Source organism: Electrophorus electricus, chromosome 11 (assembly GCF_013358815.1).
Source record: "Electrophorus electricus isolate fEleEle1 chromosome 11, fEleEle1.pri, whole genome shotgun sequence".
Classification (NCBI taxonomy): Eukaryota; Metazoa; Chordata; class Actinopteri; order Gymnotiformes; family Gymnotidae; genus Electrophorus; species Electrophorus electricus.
In genome coordinates, this window is record NC_049545.1 from 17,025,862 (window position 1) to 17,041,770 (window position 15,909).

The following is a 15,909-nucleotide window of genomic DNA, read 5'->3' on the forward strand; positions in this document are numbered from 1 at the left end:
GACATTCACTGTACTTACTGAGTGAAGGATCTCCAAAAAATTGAGACAGATGCTGAGGAAGCAGTTAAATATCCTGTGTTCAGATGGTGGAATTCCAACCTTCAGCATCCGGAGCAGATACACAACCACCTCTTTATACAATTCCATAAGTCCTTGGAAAACAGCTGGATCAAGACGAGACCACCAATTCTCTTTAAGAAAAGAAAAACAAAAATCATTGGTAAGAACAAGAGAGCACAACCAAACAAGATGAACACCTTCAGATGAATAATTTAAGTTCCACAATTTTATCCTCAACCTTTACATACTGGTTATTCTAATCCTGATAGACATTTTTAAAAGTGCTATTTCTGTACAGGAATGATTAAGCAATCATGCTCATTTGATTAATACACAGCTCTTTAAAAAAACAAATTTCTCTTCAAGATATTTTGTAAACATTCAATTTTAAATGTGTTTGTAACTAACAAACATAATGGCTATTTAATGCAGATCATAACTAAGCAAAACATGTATGTATTTTTGTCTTTGGAATTAATGAAGTTATCTGGATTGATATTTTTCTTTTTGCCTCTTCTTTCCTTCCTTTCTTTTACTCACCAAATGTGTTTTTTTCCTCCCTCACAGTAATTCCCTTATTCAACAATAACAATGTAAATTAATTTATGATAAAAAAAATAAAATATCACAAAGACAGGATTATGTACTTTTCCCACATCCTCCAAAATTATTGCAACTTGGTGTTTGAAAACTGCCACCTTAACACCTGAGCCTACACATCAGAAAAGCAAAAAAATAATTAAAAAGCTGGTATTTTTCTTCATCAACCATTTACAGGCTATATTCATGCAGAGCAAATGTTTGTGTTTTCATTATAAACAATAACCCATGGATGTACAAAGAGACTTTTATAAAATTGTTTTGTAATAAATTGTTCCATTCATTTTCAAAAAATATTCCATTTTAAAGTTCAAACTCATACTAAACTGATATTCTTAGTCTAAGTACTATGAAAATTAATCATATATCTATGATTAAGAGTGTTCAGATGAATTGCAATTAATTGCAAAGTGAACTTAATCACCAATTACTGCATTCCAGCCACTGCATTTCAGCCCTGCCAAAAAATGGCCTGCTAACATCATTTCAGTGATGATCTTGTTAGCTCAGGAGAAAGTGTTCACAAGGACAAGGGATCTGATATCACTCCGTCATGCTGATTAGAAGAGCAGACTGGTTGCTTTAAAAAGGGTGGTGGTGGTGCATGACATTTACTTCTGTTAACCATGGTCACCTCCAAGGAAATATGTGCAGCCATCACTGTATTGCATCAAATGGGCTTCACAGGCAAGGACATTGCTGCTTGTAAGATAGCACCTAAATCAACCATTTATCAAATAATCAAGAACTTCAAGGAAAGAGGTTGCAGTGAAGAAGGTTTCAGGGCACGCAAGAAAGTCAAAAAACGAGCCAGGACCATCTCCTAAAGAGGATGCAGCTACGGGATTGGGTCACCAGCAGTGTAGAGCTTGCTCAGGAATAGCAGAAGGCAGGTGTGAGTGCATCTGCATGCATAGTGACGAGAAGGCTTTTGGTGGATGGCTTAGTGTCAAGAAGGGCAGCAAAGAAGCCACTTCTCTCCAAGAAAAACATCAAGGACAGACTGACATTCTGCAGGAAGTATAGGGGTTGGACTGCAGAGGACTGGGGTGAAGTTATTTTCTCTAATGAAGACTCCTTGGGACATCTGGTCAAATGTTTGTCCGGAGAAGAAAAGGTGAGCGCTACAATGAGTCCTATGTCATGCCAACAGTAAGGCATCTTGAGACTATTCATGTGTGGGGTTGCTTCTCATCCAAGGGAGTGGGTTTGCTCAAAAGTTTGCCTAAGAACACTTAGAATAAGGAATGGTATCCTCCAAGAGCAACTTCTCCCAACGATCCAGGAGCAATTTGGTGATGAACAATGTTTTTTCCAGCATGATGGAGCACCATGTCACAAGACAAAATTTGTGTCAGTCTCAAAACTTTTGGCCACGACTATACACTGTATCAACCTTTATTGGCCTTTTTTCCTCTGTGACTTTTTTTAAATCAATGCCACTGACAAAAGCACTGAGGAAGCCAAAGGTATTTTAGTACTGAAAGTTTTGATGTAGTGAATAAATACAATCTCTGCCAGTATATACTGGCTTCCATTTCCTTAAAAAGGTTGTTTGCATGATGAGGCAATGCAAATTCACTTGGCTTGTTGGCAGGAAGCAAGTTATCACTCAGAAGTCACATACGCAACACCAAATTATAATTATAATACTACTACTAATAATAATAATATAGAAATTTAACTTATCACCTTTCTGTGAAGAGTCAGAGTACACCAAGATTATGAATTGCTGATGAAGGTTTAATAACGACACCATCTAGACTGAGCATAAAATCATAAAGCAGCATTTAGTGCTGTTCTATAAAAACAAGGTCGGTTTTCTAATAGAGGCACTTAAGGTGCCAACCTGTGGTTTTCAAAGCATGCAACTCAGGAATAATTCATGGTGAACAGCCCATGGGAACCAGTTTTTTATAGAAGGCTACCTGGTCAAGTACATCAGGAAATAAGCTATTATAGAGAAACACAATATCTTCAGGACAGGAAAGTTTGTAAACAGAAGACAGGCATGTGTACTGGAGATGAGCGGAAAAGGGAAGAGGGTCAAGAGGTTTCATAGTACATTATTTAAAATTTAAATATTACATTATGTAATATATGAAAAACAGAAATGCTGGCAGTAGCTTCAATCAGTTTATGATCCAAGACACCAAATAAAGATCCAAAGACGAAAGTAATATCAGACCAGCAGCATAAATATGTGACCATGAGAGTGAGTGGGAAAGTTAACATATTGCATTAATGCTGCATAAAGAGCAATTAATGTCCACATAGATATTAAAATCACTAAAAACAAATCATCTGGCAAACAGAACTAGCCCACTGAAATGTGACGGAAAAACAGGAAGATTTAGGTGGTCAATAAATCAGCAGAAATAGCATGGGATGGGATCAACTAGTTTCAGAGCCAGTAATTCAAATGAGGTCGTATCATTAACAAATGTGTTGTATGTGATACCATTATGCTGCTATCACCATCATCTTCTGTAGGCAAATGTGCCCTCAAGCCACAGTGCAAGTACAGATTTTTGTTCACCAGTGGCCATAATGTTAACTATTTATGGACTACTGCCCAGAAGACCAATCAGAAGAACATTTTAAACCAGACGTGGTGTGGCAAGTCACAGCTACTTTGCAACACTTGCCATTTTACAACAGACAACTCACTACATGCTAGAGCCATTATGACCTTTTATCCCATGTCACCTTGAATGGTAGCAAACTAAATACCTTCCTCTGGTAATACCAGGTCACTGCATCATTGATTTAAGATAACCGGTAATCGGGGTCCTTTACAAACAGGAGTAGGCAGGCTCAGCCCTTGCCAGTCAGTAGCATTTGTTCTACTGCAAACTGAATACACCAGAACTTTGTTTTCCGAGCAAATAAATTTAAAGTAAATGGAAGACAGCTATTGCTCGAGGACTGAATACTTGCTGGCACACCATAGTAATCCACATGTAGGAGACAATGTAAAACATGCCTGCAGTGACAACAGTAATGGGGATGAACTCAACTCAGTAGCTGAAATCACTTAAAAATGGGAAGAAACTGGAATACTTAGTCCCAATACAGAAATAACAAAAATGTCCACTAATGTGCCCCTAACGGGACAATAACTGAATGCAGGACACTTACCAAGTACCTTGATGGGAGCACACTTCAGGCTGATGACCGCCTTGGCAAATGGGATGGCAAGGGTAATGTACATGTTGGGGTCACTGAACAGAGGACACTGTGGAAGTGTGAGGTAGAGTCTCAGTGCCTCTATGTCTGGAGGAGAGCTGCTGAGGCTGGGGATTAAGTTCTTCTCCAAACTTGCAGCAACCTGCATTACATAAATAAAACAGAAATCACGACATGCACATTCTTCAGAAGTTAAATTCAAAGTAAATATAATGAAAATTGGGCCAATTAACTCACTTGTTGTGAGATACATGGATACTCAGGCTGGATAAGTCTGTGGAACAGGATGCGAGCAATGCTGGCATCTACACCTGAACATTTACTGCTAGTGCTGTAGTGATCTGGATAACTAGAAAATGATTACTTGCATATTAACAACAAAAATAAATTAAACTTTTTTTTTTTAAGGAAACATTTCATGCATATGGGATAAGTACAGAATGTAGCCTTTAATCAGAATATTTGCCTCCATTATAGAGTAAATCCTCAGTACTTTTTGCTTTCACTAGTTCAGATTAACATATTCTGGGACAAAATTGCAGTTTAGTACATTTCAGACAGAGGTCCTTCAACTGTGCAAGAAATGATAAATCCAGATACAGTCAAACGCTGTAAATGTAAATGCATCACCCTTGCCATTGAAATAAGAAACAAACATTCTCTAAAGCACAGGGAGAGATGCTGCTAAATATTTATCTTTACATAAAATGTGAATGCAAAAATGGGTTTAAAATGACAAAAACTCAAAACAAGGAAAACCATACATTACCTCAAAGACAGAAAACTTCCATTGAGGCAACTTGCTGAGGAGAACACAAGGTCAATCTCACTATAGGAGATATTAGAGAGAATAACAATTAAAAAAAAAGTAGAAATTAGGTACAAATGTAATAACAATAAAATGACTCATCAGTTTGAGTCCCAAGTCTCAAACTGCTTTATATCATAAATTAAAAAGTTTGCACGATAAAACAAAATTCCTACAAATCATGAAACACAAACTAAAATGAAGTTAAATGTAATAAAAAGGTTACCAGACTATTCACAGTCAATAAACAAGTCTTTACTTGTGAAACGAACAAAATAACATATACCGATTGAATGATAAAGTAAAACAAATCCAAAAGTAATTATACACACTAAACAGAAAACTGAATGGAACAAATTTTTTGATGAGTTCAATATAATGAGTACTGTACGCTGTAATTTCTGGTGAGAGTCTTCCATGACCATGGCTCAGCCATTTTTGGATAAGGTCCTCATTCAGGGTTAAGATGTGCCGATCAGATTTTTGAAATCTCAGATCCTCTGGAGGACACCCATTCTAAGAATGAAACCACAATTTCTCACATATATGATATACACAATATCACACACATTTAGGTTATGCTCAGCCTCCAAAGCAAGCAATCTTCCAGATTTTAGACACATCAATTTTTACTCTGCAACACTACTGATCATATTGTAAATTTGCAGATATATTTCATTCAGCTTTGTCAAACAGCTTTATAATAAACTCTGAGTTCGCCTGAAAGAACAAGCAGTGGAAGCATTATAGTAAAAAGCAGCACAGCACATTTAAAAAAGAAAAATTCACTGGAGGTCTGCAGGAAAGAAATAAAACCTGCATTAGATAGAAGAGTGTTATGAGTTTAAAAGGTAGTAAAAAGACTGAAGCATTCTACCAAAATAGGTACAACTAACTAAAAACTGAAGAAATAAACTTTTTTGTGCAAAATCTTGTTATGCAAGTATAAGAGAACTTTTGTACAGAACTTCTTAAACAGCGCACTACAGTGGCAGAATTAAAACTTCACTGAGGTATATTCTTTAAGGATACTAAAATCTATTTTTTTTAGCCTGGGTATACACACATACCTGAGGACACTGGCAGTGAGCGAAGCTCTGATCTCCTCCAGCATAAATTCTCTTCACACAATAGAAAGGCTCAGCCTCTTAAAACAGACAATCCCTATATATGGTTAACTGATTTCATAATATGGCAAACAAAGAAAAAAAGATCATAAATCTAAACTAATATCCAAAACATAATATCTAAAAACGAATCTGTGGATAACAAAATTAGGTAAAATAATTTTGACTTTGAATTTCCAGAAAAATTATGTATAGTTAGTTATATGTAATATATAACTAACAAATGTGCTACATGTAAAAACCTTTGAATCAAACTCCACTGCTGCAAGTTGTCCTCACTATATGTACCTACCTGTGTCTATTGGTGTGGAGTCATTGTATACTCTCCATTGGCCTTTGACAGGGGCAGGGCTCTTCCTGTTGCAGGTGGAACGCGTGCCAAGTTGTCCATTTCCTCCAAGTCCAAAAGAATCAATCTTTCCAGAGGATGGGATGAAAGCTAGACTATGCTGCCTTACATATGAATAGAAATAATTATCACATTTTAGAACATTTGAAACTTTAAGATTAAAATGCAGATTAAACCAGGGCTCCAGGATAATGCCATACCACCATCCTGCAAATGAAAGCAAATGGACACAGGATGATATAAAAGCTATCTAATGACACTTACAGGATAATATTGTTGCTTGCATTAAAATATCAACAAAACAGATAGAGGTAAATGATGGATGGACAAGTAAATTGTTATGGTTGGTGGACTGTCTTCAAGTGTCATGCTCTTTGATTACCGTAAGGCTATTGGTGAAGCTGCAACTTTTCTAAAAGGCCAAAGTACACATCAATTTGCCAGCAGGTAAGAAAGATTCACCACTAAAAAAATGCACTACTAATGTTAAACCATATAAATTTTAAAGTAAGCTCTGGTTACTCACATCAGTATGTGTACAAGTATGATTGACAATGTCAACATTATGCAAGTTAGCTAGCTAACAGTCTTGTTAACTTAATGTTAGCTGATAATGAAGAGAGTTATCTCAGCTAAAGTAAATAAATCATATCATCAAGTAAAAATGAAATCACTCCAAAAGGTTTGAGTTCCACAACTTTAGGATCAGCAGAATTATCCACATATACACTAGAATAAGTCAAATCATACTTTGTTATGAAAAAATCAGTTTTAGATATTTAGATGGAGGGTAAAAGAATCACCAGTTTTCTAAAATATCAGCAAATCTCTAAAAGTGGTATTAATGCCAATTTTTTCTCCTCTTAGTGAAGTAATAGTGTAGGATTCAATACAAGAATTATCACTGGTACTAGATTAGCCATGTTTGCAGTGTCTATTAAAATACCTCTTACATATCAAATAAATAAAAAAAACATCAAAGACTAGTATGAAACAGAGCTTTGGGCAAAACATACTTTTAATGTTTTAAATCAGAATGTGTATCCCTGTACTAATAGGCAGGCATGATCATCACCGACACATCAAAGCCAGCATGCACACCAGTCATGCTTATGGAAATATGCATGGGTCATTCCATACCACCTTACCTAGTCTTCCCAGTTCATTCAATAGATTTTCTTCGGGAAACAAAAAAAAATAATAATAATAATAAATAAAAAAAATCATATGAAAACCCCTATTAAAGACCTTGCAAAATGATACAGCTCTATTCCAAATAGTTTGAATTATGAATTATAAATAAGATTTTAAAAAACTAAAAAGCTTTAAAAAATTCATAACTAAAAATTATTTGGAGTAGATGACTTTGCAAGGTCTCATAAATGTAAAAAAGTTATATCATGATTATTTTTTTTTACAAGAAAATCAATTATATGAACTCGGAGGCCTAATTGAGTTGACATGGAATACCCCACACGTTTCTTTTTTAAATACCAGTAAATTTGTCCCCATGAAGGTCCAAAGGTGACCTGGAAAATTTAGCTTAATTAAGGCATATGTTTTATACTTACCTACCACATACAATTTGTGTAACTACATTCCCCATGAGTTCAAAAACCTTCCGGGGGTTAACCTCATGGTTTGTAGTATTGTGTCCCAGCTGGCCATACCCTCCAGCTCCAAACGTGAATACACCCCCCTCCTAAAGTAATAAGAGTTGGTAACAATGGTAACATGTATTCCAAAAGTAAACAGCCATACTATGAGTTGACATTTACACACACACACATTAGAACATTAGAACTGATGCTTACCTTTGTCAGTGCTGCAGTGTGATCCTCTCCACAGCATATGTAAACAACCTTTTGGGACCTGAGTGTTTTCAGCAAGGAAGGAAAACATCGATCTACAAGAGAACAGGCACATATTTTCATAGCTGCTGTGCTATTCAGTATGACAATTTCACTAAATTAAGCAACTGACTACCTTTGTCATCATTCAGACCTAGCTGGCCAAACTTGTTTCTCCCCCAACCAAATACAGCCCCAGACAGCGTGAGTCCGAAGCTGTGGGCACCTCCTGCAGCGATCTGAGCAAATGGGATGCCCAGTAAAGACTGGATGACCTGTGGGGTAGAGACACCATTTCCTTCTTTTCCCAGTCCTAGTTGACCATATCTGTTTTGGCCCCAGGAAAAGATCTGTCCTTCTGAAGAGGGGAGATAAAAAAAAAGTCAATATCAGTGGATGAAGAATTAACATGGGTCTTAATTATATTATGTTAATTATATGTTTAAAAAAAAAAGACATTAAAAGAACACTGAGTATCATACTTCTAGAGAGAGCAAGGGAATGCCGATATCCACATGTGACCTGGACAATGTGGGCCTCTGACAAGCATTTGACTGTTCTACAGTAGAAGAAATTCATGTTAACTTACTTTTATTCATTTATTTATTCATTAATTTTAATTAGCTCATTAAATCCAAATGAAATCAACTATAATGAATGCAAATACAAGTACATATATTAGGAACTGGAACTGGTTCCTTGATCACTTGAAATAAAATCTCTCTACAGGCAAACTAATGATTTTTCTTAATCACCTCCCACCAAACTCACCTATTCACCACAACAATTTTATGGAAGAACTAACTAAACTTACTTACTAAACTGAATGTGCTTAAAGGTTTAAAATTAAAACCCATTAAGTCAGAAATTAGATATAGACAAGTCCATATGGTATTGCGCACACGTACTTGTATTTCCTACACTTTTGTCTGTTAACTCTTTGCAATTTTGCATTGTAACATGTATAAAGTTCACCTCACTGATATGGTGTTTCCATAGAAATGGAGGGACGTGCCTCACCTGGGCACTCGGATGCAATCTTCTATGTTGGTAAGGCCCAGCTGTCCATCAGTTGCCTGACCCCATGCAAACACTTGCCCTTTGTCATTCAGGGCAAGAGTGTGGGACTCGCCACAAGACACTGCTATAATGTTCTGTGCATCAAGTGCAACAACTTGCTCTACATAAACACATTAAACAAAAACATATTAAAATATTTTTAAGAGACTGGGGCATATAAAATATTTAACTTACTATTTTACTTATCTTGAGAAGTCACTGGATAATGCACAATGAACCCACACTCCATACAGGTCCTTAGTATACAGGTGTTAAACAGATTCAATTAGGCCTGTATGAAACTGAGGGCTCTATTTTTCACAGACACATTTCCAAGTGCAGAAATAAGGCATATGACTGGCAACAGAGACACACTAATCAGATGCAAAGCAATGCAATTACAAACATTTTACAAATTAGGGAACAAACATACTTGTCAAGGAAGTATACAGCTACCATACCAAAATATGGCACTTGAAGCATTATTATTATTGTTGTTGTTGTTTACTATGATGACAATAAAACATTTACATAATTGCAATACAAGTTATTTAAATTAGGTTTTATAATTTCCTGTGCATAATACCAACTGTCTAATTCCCATTTAATGGTCACTATAGAATAATTTTTCCCAACAAAAAATTATTAAAGCAATTTTATTTAATTAGTAACTAGAATATATTTTAGTGCAGTGTTGTTTGTGGTCAAAATCCCACAAGAAACTGGACACGTCCTTATGTTCCTGCTTAAAGTTAGGGAAATACCATGTTGCATTTGCATTTGAGCAAGTCTGAGGATGAGGTAGCACAGGTTCTGCTTCAAGACAAAATCTGCCACTGCACTGACAGATTTTAAATGTCACATGCCCCGCTCTATCACTCCACCTACCTTGTCGCAAGCACATTTTTGTCCACCAAATTAACCAAATGGTGATAAATGCATGTGTGCCCTATGTAATTAATAAAATGCAGCGTAAGGTGGCTTTAACACCCTAGGTCCACCACAAATTTTGACCAGTTACCAGAAGCATTTTAACACAAGGGCCTAGATCCTGAAAAGCTGTATCGAAGACAGTTCAATACAAAGCAATACAAAGATTTATAAGCTCTAAATCTTCTATGGTATGTTTTCCTTTTTCCATCAGAATACATAAAAACAAATCTGAGTGTTGTTACCTTATGTGATATCAGTAAAGCATAAAGATTAATAATGCAATAACAAACAAATGATATACTATGCAATGCTAATATACAGCAGACTTGCATTTTTCAATATTTTACGTTGCTCAATAAATAAACAAAAAGAACACACATTAAACTAGCCTTGTTTCATTCATCGGTAAAGTGAATCAGTAAGGTAGTTAGAAAAAAAAAAATCTTACAAATAAAAAGGTCCTCTACAAATTACACATGTTTAAGCATTGGCTTGTTAGTGTATTGTAATAGTGGAGTTGAAAGAGCCTTACAGACTAAGTAGGGTTGTATAATATGGACAAAAGTACATCACCATTCTATTGCTACACATTGTAAATTCCTCCATTTCTTACAGTTACAACTTACAGATGAACAAATCAGTATATTGCAATGCTTTTACCTTCAATTAGTTCACCCTAAGAGTGGTCCAGGGTGAATTCTGTGTGTCTGTGCTCTGTAAAACACACTTTATGATTAAAATTTAATAACTGCATGATTTATGTTGAAATATTCGGTCTTGTAATATTGCACCTGTGCTATTGAATATTTCCACACTTTTCCATGCATGATTTCTGTTGAAAAATTGGACTTGTAATATTGCACCTGTTCTATTGAAGACTTCCACACTTTGCTCAGTCAGCCTTTATCACAACATATCATTGATAAAATGGGTCACTGGAAATATCACATACAGTGCAAGATCATTAGTTCTCTTCAGAGAACTACTGAGTATGAAAAAAGGTATGGCAAAGTAAAAGACATGGTACAAAAAGTACACTTAACAAAATAGCCATTGTGAGTTTACATCTGTATAAAACAACTGAGATATACATTAACTGCTTTACCTGGTTTCTTGCGTGCCTTTTCATGGCCCAGCTGCCCTAGGTCATTGCAGCCACATGTATACACAGTTCCATCTCCAAGCAAGAAGACGGTGTGTCTTTGTCCACATCCTACGTCACGCACCACCCTCCCATTAAAGAATTCACATTTGCGTGGCGCTACTACAATTTCTTCATCAATGCCACCCAGTCCAAGCTGTCCATAGGAGGCATTTCCCCAACACAGCATGGCTACTGCCCCTTAAGGCTCTTCTTTCAATTGTGGATGTCTTCTCCCTCAACAGGTTCAGCTGCTCTAGTTAAACAAAAACATTTTATCAACAGCAAGAACAAATTCAGGGTTTTCACAGCTAATAACTATACAGTAGGAAAACTAAATTTGGAATTCAGAAATCTGTTTCTGTTTAATGCAAAATGATGACATCTTTTAAAATGAAGATGGCATAATGCAGTTTAACTTCATAGCCATAGTTTCATTTAAAACCCTGTATACTGGAGGCAAAACACTAAAAACTGTTTGTGGATTTGGGGGAAAGGGCACAAAGACTTTTTTAAAGATAACATCTGCATGCGGGAGCTGTTATGTGAGTACTAATGGCCCCCTCTCCAGCTCCACTTCCCCAAGATTTCCAGCTTTTATTATGTCCTTTCAGAAGTTGAGATTTTTCTATACTATAGACACATCTTCAACTGCCATTGTTTCACACTTCAACCTTCATGTAACTAAGCTTGTTTAAAGGATGCTTACTTTGTGTCAGCATGACACTGTAGGGAAGATAGACTACAAATTTTACTCCCCTGATGAAACTGTGACCTCCATAGCACGAAGCACAGCCAGGATTGGCTGGTGCTTCGAGGTTGAACAACAAAGCCATAAACAGCCTATCTATCAAGATGGCCTGGCGTTCTGACCCTCGAACCCTTTTCCTTAGGGGTCATAAACCGAGAGGTGGGAAGGTGAAAAGCTCTTACCAGCCAGGTTATATTTCAAGAAACTGTGACCATAAATTCCATCAGACTCAAATTCTTACCAGGACAACCAACTTTCTCATCCCACAGATTCATAGAGTAACCACTTGGCATTTAATATACTACTACAATGTCAAGTGATAATCAACCAGTAATGTATGGTTATTTTAATATAATCTCCAAATTCTGACATGTCTGTTGTTGTATTACTCTGCTCATTACTTTTTTCTTATTCATTTGTATTGTTTCACCCAGATCACCTCATTTGTATATTGCTTACCTCATGCTTATTGTAAACAAATTGTTAATCACTCCTAGTTGTGTTTACTAGAAATCCTATATGAAGCAATTAGAGAATAAAGTTAGTCATTTGTAACTCCTAGAAATTAATAAAGTAATTAAACTGATTATCCACTTGCTCCACCCCTCCCTGGGTTTGTTTTACAAACCTCATTCTGAGACCAGGAGTAAGTATTAAGTGTATGATTTTTTTTTTTGTTTCATTGATTCATGGATCCTATATATTCATGAATTACTGTATCTCCTAAATTCTTTTCCCCAAATCGCAAACACAAGTGCTATTGTAAATGCATGAACTAGGAATGCCATGCACCCCCCCCCCCCCCCGCCCCCAAATTATTAGTCAGATTAGGTTAGTTAACTCTGTCAGTCGAGAGTGATATTCTAACGTTCAGTAGACAAGAAATAATCACATATCAAATTGGCACCCTGTTAATCAGGGTGGTGCCCAAATGAATTTTATCCTTTATAACTGACAATCTATTAAAAGTATTAAAACTACTACACCACAGTGTAATTCAAATACAAAGATATACTACTGGTGTACACAAGAATATAGGCAATATGGTAAATACATGAACAAAATCAAATCAAGTTTTACTATACCACCATGGACTGCACATCATCTTTCACTTAAGTGTTAACAGACATCTGACATCTGAAATGCTTGCAAACTAAATGAAGCATGCAATCTTCTGTGTTTATTGCTGAATAAAAATATTACTTCCATTCCTAGTGGTCTTGTTAAGCTAATGAGCTGATGCACACCACATATGTTAAACATGAAGTCCTTTCAATCATGTTTATGCACATATTAACAATAGAGAAGGAGTCATCATTTAAAAAGATCCTTGAGAAACATTAACATTAATCTTCAGTGCATGGTTTCCCTCAAAGAACTAAGCTACCACAGTGTTCAAGAAATTGCTGAAATGTTAAAATGTTTATATCTTTCCTCTTACATAGGTGGATAATAAATATGCCTGTTAGCTTGCTAATAGCAGCCCATGTTTCTAAGGGATGAGCAGCAAAAATAGTGGGGTTTTTGTTTATTTGTTGGTCCACACTGTGCAAAGCAGAAAATATTAGATTAATAATAATTACAGTAATCCTCCTCCTCATCATAATTAATGCTGTGGTAGCACAGTGGTTTAGGTACTTGATTTGTAATAGGAAGGTTGCTGATTCAAGCCTCACCACTGCTAAGTTGCCACTGTTGGTCCCCTGAGCAAGGCCCTTAACCCTCAATTGCTCTAGTTGTACTCAGTTATAATTGTAAGATGCTTTGGATAAAAGCGTCAGCTAAATGCCGTAAATGTAACTAAATACAGCATACATGGGTTAAACAAAGACTACAGACTAAACAGGACCTTAAATACACATCTTAACAATGTGAAAAACAACAGGTGTGATACACAGGAGGGGTGTGGCCAAGAGAGAGAGACAGACAGACAGACACAGGGAGGAGTTGAGGAGGGGGATGTGCTGTGACAGTGAAATGAGGGAATGGTCTAGATTGGCATAAGAGTGGGGTAGTATGTCTTAGTGATCAGCAGACGGTTGGTTTAGCCTCTGTCTGCTGCCTGGCCTCTGCTTTAGATTGTCAAAGATTAACTAGGTCTGTCATAAGACTGTGGCTTATGTTACAAGAAAGGAGAGCAGCGCCCTCCATAGTAGGATGGATACCATCCTGCCGTAAAAGGCCAGGCTTGCCCTTAAATGTGATCCAATTATCTGTGAAGCCCACATTGTTTTGTGTGCACCACTTGGACATCCAGCAGTTCAGTGAACATAACCAGATGTACGTTATATCGCTGCCCCACATTGGGATGGGACCAGCGCATACTACAGCATCGCTAATTAACACATCTCTGCCATATTTTTAGTAATCCCTGACTGGCGAAGGTATATACTGTTAGCTCCTGTGTGAATGACTCTTAGAGAACCTATGCTTGGCTAAGATCTTAAGATTACCGACAATGTCTGGTGCCCTGGCCCCTAGTATACAGTTAGCTACTGCTGCTGGTGTCCCTAAAGGCCTAGTTAATTTCACATGTCCCCTATAACCAGAGCTCTTTCAACAGGCTTTTCAGTAAAACCTGCAGCTGGATGCAAGCGCAAGTCAAGTCCACTGTAAGCAAAAGGCTTTTAATGAGAGTGCAACCAAAGACGATACACTACAGAACTTGATCACAACTTGGACATAATATGAATTCAATGTGGATGCAATAATTATTGAAGAATGAAACAGTGGGTTATTTGTACATGCATTGATAGGGACTGGAAGAAGACACAAGTGAAAGGGAGAACACCACAAAGAAGGAGAAGTGTGGCAATGTGGAAAATAGGAAATAAACAGGGTCATAACTGTAACTTGCTTTGGATAAAAAGTGTCAGCTAAATGTAAATTAATGTCATCATAAAGTTCCAATATTATAAGCCAACAATTAATACTGGCTATCTACAATAAAACTACTAGCTAATATTAGTCTAAAATAATAATTCTTGAACATAGGTGTAGTATGTAACTTACCTGATTAATGGCAGAACAATTACCACTCCTCATAGGCAATGTTAACTATTTTGTGTGTAACAAATCTAGATAACTAGCTACTTCACAGTTGCAGCAAAACCAGAGATGGCACTAAACTAGATCATGCATACCCATCAAAATGTAACCAGAGATGCACGTTTAAACAAATCAGATATTTATGACAAATATGTTAACATCCAACATGTTCAGAATGTTGACTACGTGCATTAACAGAACAGGATAATTCGTGTTCACAAAGTAGCCATGTGAAAACCCCTGTAACGAGCAAAAACTATTCAAACATAAATAAAGAAGCAAGGTGCCTTCTACATTCTCTTTATCTTTACATTTGTTTTTCCCTTTCATTTAAAGATGTCAAAGAAAAGCTACAACTCCACATATTAACTCTCCATTCACTTTTCGCCTTGTTAATGAAACAGTGAAAAAGTCAATTGTATTCTGCCTCAGAGATGACGACCCGTTGAAATGCATAATGCATTCTGACTTCACAATTTTGTCTCTACATTATACACTTCGAGAATTTGGTGGAAAGGCCAATTGATAACCTCGCTCTACATAACATAGGTTAAGGTAGTTAAGAAAAGCCAGGACACAACGAATAATGAAAAAAAGGCTTCTACAATTTCCTAGACTAAAGCGAGACGGTATCGAAACATCACTCATTAGCTAGCATTCATGTAAATTACCACTGCTCGGCTTGCTGAGTAGCGATAAATGTGAATGTGTTGAAACGCAACATTCTATGCTAACTCCGAGCGATTCTGGATATCTAGCTAGCTATCCAAATAGCTAAATAGCAAAGGGCATTCCCAGAGCCAGTCGGAACGTAAAATGAGTAGCCGGTAGCTAGTTAGCTAACTAATAAGTCGAATACTGAATAAATTTAACACGGGATGCTTTTGAGATTATATGGGTGAATACAAATCACGTACCCTACCTATATTTGCCATCAGCAGCAGAGGAAATAAAATTTGTTGATATCGTTGCTACCAAATATGTCACATAATGT

General features: G+C 36.6%; 1 protein-coding gene across 6 annotated transcripts in view; it reads right to left on the bottom strand.

The window, feature by feature from the left end:
• herc4 (HECT and RLD domain containing E3 ubiquitin protein ligase 4) overlaps positions 1 to 15,909 on the bottom strand; it is a 29,612-nt gene that overhangs the window by 13,242 nt on the left and 461 nt on the right. For 3 of the 6 annotated variants that reach the window (XM_027010527.2, XM_027010526.2, XM_027010529.2), the window contains 13 exons: positions 11,081 to 11,372; positions 9,004 to 9,163; positions 8,466 to 8,542; positions 8,120 to 8,341; positions 7,948 to 8,039; positions 7,705 to 7,835; positions 6,077 to 6,237; positions 5,728 to 5,804; positions 5,049 to 5,173; positions 4,619 to 4,678; positions 4,087 to 4,198; positions 3,802 to 3,991; positions 19 to 191 (listed from right to left, as the gene is read on the bottom strand). In XM_027010527.2, coding sequence (XP_026866328.2) covers positions 19 to 191; positions 3,802 to 3,991; positions 4,087 to 4,198; positions 4,619 to 4,678; positions 5,049 to 5,173; positions 5,728 to 5,804; positions 6,077 to 6,237; positions 7,705 to 7,835; positions 7,948 to 8,039; positions 8,120 to 8,341; positions 8,466 to 8,542; positions 9,004 to 9,163; positions 11,081 to 11,306 — 1,806 coding nt within the window. In that variant the 5' untranslated portion in view covers positions 11,307 to 11,372. Of the gene's footprint in view, positions 1 to 18; positions 192 to 3,801; positions 3,992 to 4,086; positions 4,199 to 4,618; positions 4,679 to 5,048; positions 5,174 to 5,727; positions 5,805 to 6,076; positions 6,238 to 7,704; positions 7,836 to 7,947; positions 8,040 to 8,119; positions 8,342 to 8,465; positions 8,543 to 9,003; positions 9,164 to 11,080; positions 11,373 to 15,909 lie in introns of those variants that run through there. The other 3 variants (XM_027010528.2, XM_035531431.1, XM_027010530.2) reach the window with 2 other exon arrangements.